This window comes from Cyclopterus lumpus, chromosome 5 (genome assembly GCF_009769545.1).
Source record: "Cyclopterus lumpus isolate fCycLum1 chromosome 5, fCycLum1.pri, whole genome shotgun sequence".
NCBI lineage: Eukaryota > Metazoa > Chordata > Actinopteri > Perciformes > Cyclopteridae > Cyclopterus > Cyclopterus lumpus.
Genome location: NC_046970.1, coordinates 17,281,806 through 17,291,243, shown reverse-complemented (window position 1 = coordinate 17,291,243; position 9,438 = coordinate 17,281,806). Strand labels below are relative to the sequence as shown.

The following is a 9,438-nucleotide window of genomic DNA, read 5'->3' as shown; positions in this document are numbered from 1 at the left end:
CTCACACATACTGGTCTGTTGAACAGAAAGGTACAGCCAGCAGCTGTTAGCTTAGCTTAGCACCAAGACTACATGAGTAGTTGCCAGGCAACCATGGGGAGACTCCATGAGGTTACTGTTCCCAGCCAAGAAATCGTCCATCACAATCAATTATTTTTCAACTTTGGTATATGTGCGGATTTTACAAACAAAATCTAATTTTCATTAGTGAGGTGTAGAGGTGCTGGTAGACAAATTATGTTGCCTTCATACAAAGCCTGTTAGCTGGCTCTTTCCCCCTGTTTTCAATCGGTGTGATAAGCCACCCGCTGCCAGCCGTAGCTTTATATTTAATGGACAGATATGAGAGTGGTATAAAAAATACCACGAATTTTATAAATGTCTTTCCCAGAATGTCAAACCTGTGTGAACTTCAATCTGAAACCCAGTTTGGATTTATGCAGCTTCTGGGGTGTGAGGCACAGTTGTGAATGTAAAAATCAGTACCTTGAACTAATAGTAGCTGACCAAAATTGTGTATCACTTAACATTTCCACTTTGCTCTAATTATTTGAACACATTTTTCAAAAGACCCCCTTTCAAGCAGATCACATACATCTCCGGAGTTTTGGAAATAACTGCCGAAAGTGATTCAAAGCAATTCTGTGATTCTAAACTTGAGTTGGTTAACAAGGAAATATGTATTGGCGGGTCAGTGGTTAGCTGGCCCGTCTTTCAATCGTCTTTTGATCGGTGGTTCGATCACCGGCAAACCCTAGTCGATGTGTCCTTAAGAAAGACACTTAACCCAAATTGCTCCCCGTAGCTGTGTCTACGGAGTGTGATTGTAAGTCGCTTTGGATAAAAGCGTCAGCTAAATGTAATGTATTATTTTAAAACGTATGAAGAGGTACCATATAATAAACCCATGGCCCCACATCAATTTTAAATGTTACTTTAATTCAGCTTACAGAGGTAGTGAGAGTTAAGTGCACAATGTAAGATCAAGCTCAGTGTTCAGAAGACATTAGTGGTATTGTCTACTTCTTCCACATAATTAAATTAAACTCAGGCTTCTTTGACAACATTGTCTGGAGCAGCCTCAACCTTTAAAGCAGACTCCTCCTGCTTTTTCCAAGTAAAATATCTGGTCATCTGAGCGTCTCTAACTGAACTGTCACAGATGATTAGAGGAGGAACAACTCGTCTTGGTATCCCAAAGAGCATGGGGTCCTCACGAGAGAATGAGCCACAACTAGAATCAATGTCACCGTTCAGATAATCACGCATTGCCGATTCACCATGTTAGATTAATTTTGTTTGCTGCCTAACTGTGTAAAGCCTCTATTCATTTTCCAATGTTTCCATATAAAAAAACGTGGTCAACTCAATAATGAAGCTTTCCTCCTAAAAATGCAGCCCTGGTTGTTGAGAACCAAGTGTGTTATGTTGTTTGTATGGTTGCTGAAATTATTTCTGTGACAAACCAAACTGACAACCTTTGAAAACCTTTTTGAACGTGCATCCTTTTCAGTTAGATACGTGTGTGCGAGTTTGGGTAGTGTGGTACATAGTTCAATTATATCAGTTTCAAACATTGTGTACTATGAAGTACTTCTCATTTTGTCATTTTTTTTCAGGATTTGTCATGTTTCCCTTCAAATATGGTACAAATAATTAGCATTAATATAGCTACAGAGTTCTGTAGTCTTAGTTCATAATTAGAGAGTAATTTAACTTGATAAATTAGTTAAACTACATTACAGAAGACATTGTAATGCATAGAGTGGCAACCTTGTATGTATTCCCTACTGAAAACTGTGATGGAATGGGAGTTAAATCAATTTAATGTGCAAGTATTTTTCATAAATATTCTAACTAATGTCTCTTTTTTACTGTTTGTAAGTCAGAACTATATGCTATATAGGCTATATTTATGAGGAGTCACGCAGGGACAGTAGAATATTTTCAGAATTCCAAACGAGGGCCCATCTCTTTTGTGTGTCTTCTGTGACCTCTCCTCACAGAAAACCATGTGTTTGTCACACACACACAGAAAAACAAGCTTTACACAACAGGAGTGTGAAATCACCATGTTCCAAGACTGGGGGGGGGGGGGGGGGGGGGGGTATCTGTGCTCCCAGTGGGCAGAAATCTATGTGCACTCAGACGACATCAGGCAAAGCAATGACCCCTGAATTCATAATCGCTCTCAGGAAACATGTGTTTCATCTCTGCTGGGGTCAACAGGGGAAACTGATTTGAAAAGCAATGCGTTACTGATGTAAGACACGCAATACATGTAGAGTAGAAATGATAGAAAAGAGAATGTGTCTGAAAGCACAGTTATAACAAAATAACTTATAAAATGCACTGAAGTGATTTTACATTACTTTAGTAATTACTTCAGCTACTCTTTACACTTACATACATCACAGGTACTATTGTATAAATAGTCTATTGCCCTTTTTACTCCACTGCATTTATCTCACAGCTGTTGCTTGTTCATGATTTGACATATAAAACCAAATATGTCTATACAATATGAAATCAATTAAACTACCCATCAGTAGGCCTATAAAACGTATAGTTTACATTTTCTCCATCTCAACCAGCTAATCGATTGAAATGTTTCTTAATATAGCAATGATCATAATAATACAATACTATGATGTAGTAGCAGACATTTACAATACTAACACTCAAAATAAAACACTCTGTAAAATTAGTAGGCCTGCTTTTACTTTTCAAAAAGTAAAATTTTTTGAAAACTTGTCATGTATTTTTACTTAAACTAAACTTGAAGGCAGGAACTAACTCGTAATGTATTATAATATTTAACCGTTTCTTGTTACTACTTTTATTTAAGAATCTCAGTACTTCTAACACTTATGACCAAAACAGATTCATAAAATCACATCATAAAAACTTGAATGTCATGTCCATTTGTGATAGATTTTAAAAACTTATTTTTTTAAGATGAGGGACATATTCAAGACAAATATTAACTCTTGAAAATAGTTTGAATGTGTCCGAAAACGTTTCAAACTGAAGCGTAAACGTTCACATCACACACTTTACCAGTAGGCTACAAAGTATTGGAAGCCAGGCCTTCAGTTTCCTGCGGTACAGTGACAAGCAAGGCAACAGCGCCATCTTGCGTCACGATAATGCAGTGATGCATGATGTAGCTACGTCACGTCCTGTTCAAACATGGCCGCGTCCTGACAAATGTCACATTTCTTCTGCTGCTGTAAACACACAGTTATTAACGTTGCTTATATCACCCGTCCAGCGAAAATAAAAAAGAGGCACACTGGGAAGGTTTTGCGTCACTCGGTTCAACATCTGCAGAGGTATTTTGCTATTTTTTTGCTCGTTTCCAAACCCCACGTAACGTTAGTCCTTAAACAGCCTTGAGCAACAGCTACATAGCTAGTCTGTTGCCATTTAATGAGACGTTCAGTGTTATCTCCGGATATCGAATCAATATGTTACTTCATGAGACTCACTGCTGGCGTTGTTAAGCAAGAAAGATTAATATGAAATTGATTATTTTTCGATATCAGTATATCTGTAATATCTAACCTAGGGAGCTGTATTGTGAGTTTTGTAGAGTATTGTGGGCTGGTCACCTTTTAGTGCATGACGTATTGACAAATAAATTACTCAACGTTACTTCTAGTAATATACATTTTGGTTTTAAGTATAATGTTCTTGTTGCAGGATAATCGAGCCAACACCATGGTTCATTTATGTGAGTATACGATGCGAACACTACGAGCATATCCTGACGGTTTTGATGTTTTAATAAATCTATCATTTAGACTTTAGAGTATGTGTATTTTGTAAAGGTTATCACATTTAGCATAAGCAGATGGGACAGCTTCCTTACTTAACTTGTATTGCTTCATTGGCAGTGAACAGATTTAGCTCCTCATATGAAGTTTATCAAACAACTAACCATTCTTCTCCACTTCAGTTTGATCAGTCGATGAACACTTAATTTGTGAAATGACAAAGATAGTGAAAAAATGCCCATGACAAGAGAACACGTCTTTAAATGTCTTTTTTATCCAACAACAGTTGAAAACACAACAATATGCAATAAATAACACTACATTTTGTCCTTGACGATGCAGGTGTACTCGATTAAATTATTGTTGATTAATTGTTGATTTATCAAGTACATTTTCTTTTGATCTATAATGTACATATACTTCCCATTTACGAGGTACAACTAGCAAAAGCTAAAAAAAGATTTGCTGATTTAATAACTCTGTGATAATTTTACAAGAGGCAGTTTCAGGTGCTTTTGTTTTTATTTACATTTCTGTCTAGTTAAGAGAAAGATGTTTCGTACATTTCGTCCACCCTATTTATATAAATAAGGGTAGAAAAAATAATAGAACCTCTCTTAAACAGTGTTGACAAAAATGTAACAATATAAATAATATTTTACAATAAAAGAGAAAAGCAACGGACACAATACAAAATAATACATAAAATACAAATAAAAAACACGAAACAAAAGCAAGAAGTCAAAGTTTCACAAATGCTGCTCCCTTCACTTCTTTTCCTTCCATCTTGTTCAGGAAAGTAACTTTGATTCAACATGGAATCAGAGATTAGGCAAACATAGGGTTGTTAAACAAGATGTCACTCTGTGGTTTCATTTCATGATATAAAATATGCTTTACTGGAAATTACTTAAACAAGATGGTCAAGATATCGGAAGTTACAGCTCTTACGGCAGATTGTGCATTATCAACATTAACAATTACAAGAAACTAACTCATTTTCCTTTTAACAATGTTGACTGTGCTCGTTTCCTTCTGCAGCATCGCTCCTGCTTAAGAACTACCACGGAGGTTACGTTGTCATCCGATTAGCTCTTGCAGGCCACAAACAAGCTAACAGGCCTTTTTATCGAATCGTGGCAGCGTACAACAAAAGGGCAAGAGATGGTAAATATTTAGAGCAGCTTGGTTCCTACGACCCCCTCCCCAACATCTACAATGAGAAACTTGTCAGTTTCAACTTCGACCGCATCAAGTACTGGATCGGCTGTGGCGCACACCCTACAAAGCCAGTGGCCAAACTTCTCGGTGTGTATTCACTAAATGAGTTATTTGTTATTTTAAGGTGGATCAAAATTGCTGTTGTCTGCCGTCTTCCTAGTGATTTGTTTATTCAAGGAAGTCCATCCATAAAGTATGAACACCTACACCTTTCATTTGTATCTAAAGCTTTACCTCTCCGTGTTGACCATTCTTTCAAACCTTGTTTTCTATATTATCTGCTATCATAAATTATGACGACTGTCTCGTATTATTATGTGTTCTGACTGTGTCGTAAAGGACCCCATCCATGCCCTCTCGTTTAGAGGATTGTACAGATACAGATAACATGTGCCTTTTTACGTTCATAACGAGCATTTAATGTATTACTCCAGAATTTGCCAATGAGGAATTACAATTCAAAAATGAATTATCGGCTCCAAAAGATTTGGCATCTACTGGACAATGTTTCTGCAATAGTTAGTTGGAAAAGTGTGTAGTAAAAGATATTGTCTTCCTCTCTCCCCCTGTCTCTTTCTGCAGGGTTGGCAGGATTTTTCCCTCTGCACCCAATGACGATAACAGAGGCAGAGCGTCGAAGAGCACAAACAGAGCTGATAGCAACAGAAGATGTTCTGCAGGAGGGACAGAAGGAGGCTGAAGTGTGAATTAAAGCTAGTCACTGTGTGTGTGAGACTGTCCAGTTCAAAAAGATGTTATCGTTATTTGAAGGGAACTAATCTACTTGTTTCCAAACTTGTTTGGTGGACTGCTTTTAAGCAATATCAGATTGACAAAATGTAGTTTGAGTTGCTTTAGTAGTAGCTATGGACAATTCTTAATAAAGCTAATGTTCTTTTCTGTTTTATTTGACTTAAATAAAAATATTTCAATATTTGGTTGAGGTTAAGAAGCAGACTTTTTCTATTTTTCTCTGTCTAACATTATCAAGACATTTTATGAACAAACTATTTTTACTTTGAACTTTACTCATGGGGTGTTATCATTTTCCCTTCTTTTGTCTGTCTTCTTTGTTTTGAAATTAATAAATAATGAATAGTCTGTAGCCTATGTCAATATATACAACAAATGCCTGGCTTTGTTGACACGGTCTATCAACTTAAAAAAATAATGGTGCATTCAAATAGTGTTTTTAATGTCAATTGCCATGGCAATGGTTGATGTATTTGGGTTGGCCTTGGTAATGTCAAACACAAGACTAATCCAAAGTGAGTGGGTTGACTGATATTATTGGCAAGCTTTACAGCACTTAAGTTCAATAGCAAATTCTCCACCCGTATGCGGAACTGCGTGTTATTAAAATCTTTCTAATCTGGAAAATTACTGTTAACCATTACATGACTTCTGTGAGTTAACAATATTGTTGAAATCATTATACAGTAAATCTTGTTTTTACTGTTTCAAAAGAAACAGCCTAGAGACTAGTTTTTTTTCTCATTAGAGTGAATATTTACAGACCATATCCGGTTACTATCGGTCATGCTGTAAACTCTACCTTGTATTCAGTTTCAGAATGTATTTGACCTTTATGGTGGAAAACACAATTGTAATATCATTTTGATATCTCGAAAACATAATTACCCCATACTTAACTGTGTGGATAACCTTAAGCAGCAAATGTCTTCATCATCAACGGGTCATATTGTAGCAATGGCCTTGTAGACAACACTATGTGCAACGAAAGCAAAGACAATGAGCTTGTAAATGAACTTTGTGGACAGACCATTTAATGAAGTACTACAAACGCTTAACTAAACAAATACATTTTTTTCAAATTGAGATTATGATTTTTCCTGTACAAACTGCTGTCTGTGTGCCTGTCACATGATTATCCGTGCATGCTTATTTTACATGTCCATGTTTCAAATCACAAGTATGCCTTGCGTCAATCTGGTAATTATTGAAAGAATAATTTCAGCCAAGACACACTTGACAACGCCTAGGTGACATTTGAAAGTCCTGCAGAAACAAACAAAACTTAGAATAGTCCTTCCTGCTGTTGAAATAGCTTCAGTTCTTTAAGAACGGTGGTGTAAAAGTCAGTTTGATTCTTTAACATGTTGGAGTACCAAGCATTCCCCAATACAACTGTTTTTCCCCTTCTATTGTGAGGCATTTCAGAAATAATAAGCAAATGGGTGTGGAGAAAAAAATATGTTTAACCTCGTCACAGCTTATTTTTATCCTTGTGCCATTGAGACGGTTTATGTTTCATGGGATCATGTTTAACATTCTATTCATAACATAACCCAATACATTCAAATTACTATATTGTCAATATGTTGCTCAATGTAAAATTCCTTAAGTTAGAGTCATGACCTTATGCATCATGTCCAGCTGATTGCCACAGTATGTCATTATTGGATTGAATGTCAATAACAAAGCAAATAAAATACTATTTGCCAGATTTATTGCATTATAACGACTAATCAAATAAGTGTGTATGAAGAGCACAATTAAGACCATTCTATGAATAATTTGCTTGTGACCCTTCGCCAACACCTAGTGGATGAACATTTCCAGCAATTGCATGAAAAGTGTATATCAAATATCACTGGTGTCATTGACAATTAATGATGGTTAATACATCTTTTATTATTAACCCAAACTCTGCCTCACCCACTCACACCTCAGTCTTTTTCCGCTTCAACGTCAATGTGATCTGGACCTTTGTAAACAAGCATGAGCAAGGTGTGCACTTTCAGAGAAACTCACAAATGTCTGCAGCGTCATGCCAATGCATAAAAAAAAGAAGTTTCCCAAGGGAGGTCACTGCATAAGTAACAACCCCAGTTTACAAGTTGATCATTGATGACAGAGTAGATTTGATACTGATAGACAAATGTTTATATCGCAAAAGACTGCCAAAAAGGATCAGAATTTAGAGACATTTCTTGAGGGGATTAAGTCCAGTGCAAGACAGAAAATTGCATATCTACATTATTCTGCTTCATTATACTGTATACAAGTTTATGAAGTGAACGGCATTGCAGCAGTTGAAATACTTCAGCTTTACATCTTTTAGAAGAATAATTGAATGGACAGGAAAATGATGAAGTGGAATTATTTGGGATCCTGTAACTGGAGGAGGCATTATCAGTTAATCCTTACTTTGGTGGTCATTGTGCTCATGGCATTTTGTGTCTTCTTAACACAACAAAGTGGTAAGTCTTTGATTTCTGTTATTCTTTTCATAACCAGGTGAGCCTATACACCTATCAATTTACTTAAGATGTATGTTGAATAAACTACTCTTCACTTTGATATCATTTGACACTGTTCAGTATGTACACTGCCATATCATTTTGACATGATTCATTTTAGTCCTGATAATCCTTCAGGAAGAACTACAATTAATGCAGACATCCAAACTCTGCTCCTTGCTGTCAACATCAGAATCAGAACCTTTTATTGCCAAGTATGTTTTCACATACAAGGAATTTGTCATGGCGGGTGGTGCAACATTGGACAATAACATTAAACAATCAATAAACACAGTGCAAGAATTGAAACATTACATTTACAGTAGAATATAAAAACATATTTAAACTGTAATTTAAGTGTAAGTTTAAAGTGACAAGCATATTTAAAATGAAGAATTAAGGAATGTGCAGGGGAGTTTTTTTCACTACGAATATTGTTTTGTGGATGCTGTTTAGGTAGCTTATTCACAAACCGATCTAACATCCAAATCCATTTTTTCAATTACTTGCAAAATACAGCTTTATACGTCTATGTTTTCAGTTCATTTTTAATAACTGCATCACTTCAGAGTGAAACCTAAATTCCATGAAAGTGTGTGTGCACAAAAGGGAAACAAATTATACTGACTGTAGATTCACTAGCATATTCAGTTAATAATTGAATCAACATAATGTTGGAAGAATACAAACATTACACAGCCTTAAGATATTTGCACAAGATAAAAAAAATATAACCTATTCAGTGTTGGAGGAAGTAATATCCATTTTATTTGACCATTGTTATTATTATCTCAAAGTCTAGGAGCCAGCCTCTAAACTACTGAAGATAAGATGCTAAAACAAATCAATAAGATGATATGACTGATATAAGTTGCAAGTAAACATTGTTAAGCAAAAGTGAAAACTAGTTTTAATGGTGATGCCAGTTTCTGTGATGTGCATGGACAAATACAATTAAATTCAATTCAGTTTATTTTGTATAGCCCAATATCACAAATTACAAATTTGCCTCAGAGGGCTTTACAATCTGTACACATACGACATCCCTGTCCCAGGACCTCACATCGGATCAGGAAAAACTCCCCAAACACAGGGAAAAAAAGGTAGAAACCTTCAGGAGAGCAACAGAGGAGGATCCCTCTCCCCGGATGGACAGGCGCAATATATGTCATGTG

At 36.0% G+C, this 9,438-nt stretch overlaps 1 protein-coding gene across 1 annotated transcript; it reads left to right on the top strand.

The window, feature by feature from the left end:
• The first annotated feature begins 3,180 nt into the window (after positions 1-3,180).
• mrps16 (mitochondrial ribosomal protein S16) lies at positions 3,181-6,101 on the top strand. The gene is made up of 4 exons (XM_034533802.1): positions 3,181-3,335; positions 3,706-3,736; positions 4,821-5,087; positions 5,583-6,101. The coding sequence occupies exons 2-4, from the start codon at positions 3,724-3,726 to the stop codon at positions 5,705-5,707; spliced, it is 405 nt and encodes a 134-aa protein (XP_034389693.1). The 5' UTR covers positions 3,181-3,335; positions 3,706-3,723; the 3' UTR covers positions 5,708-6,101.
• The last annotated feature ends 3,337 nt before the right edge of the window (positions 6,102-9,438 follow it).

What these genes read in the sequence shown, in the direction of transcription:
- mrps16 (XM_034533802.1), top strand. An exon ending in GCCAGTGGCCAAACTTCTCG is followed by an intron (nt 5,088 to 5,582) that starts GTGTGTATTCAC and finishes CTCTTTCTGCAG; the next exon opens with GGTTGGCAGGATTTTTCCCT.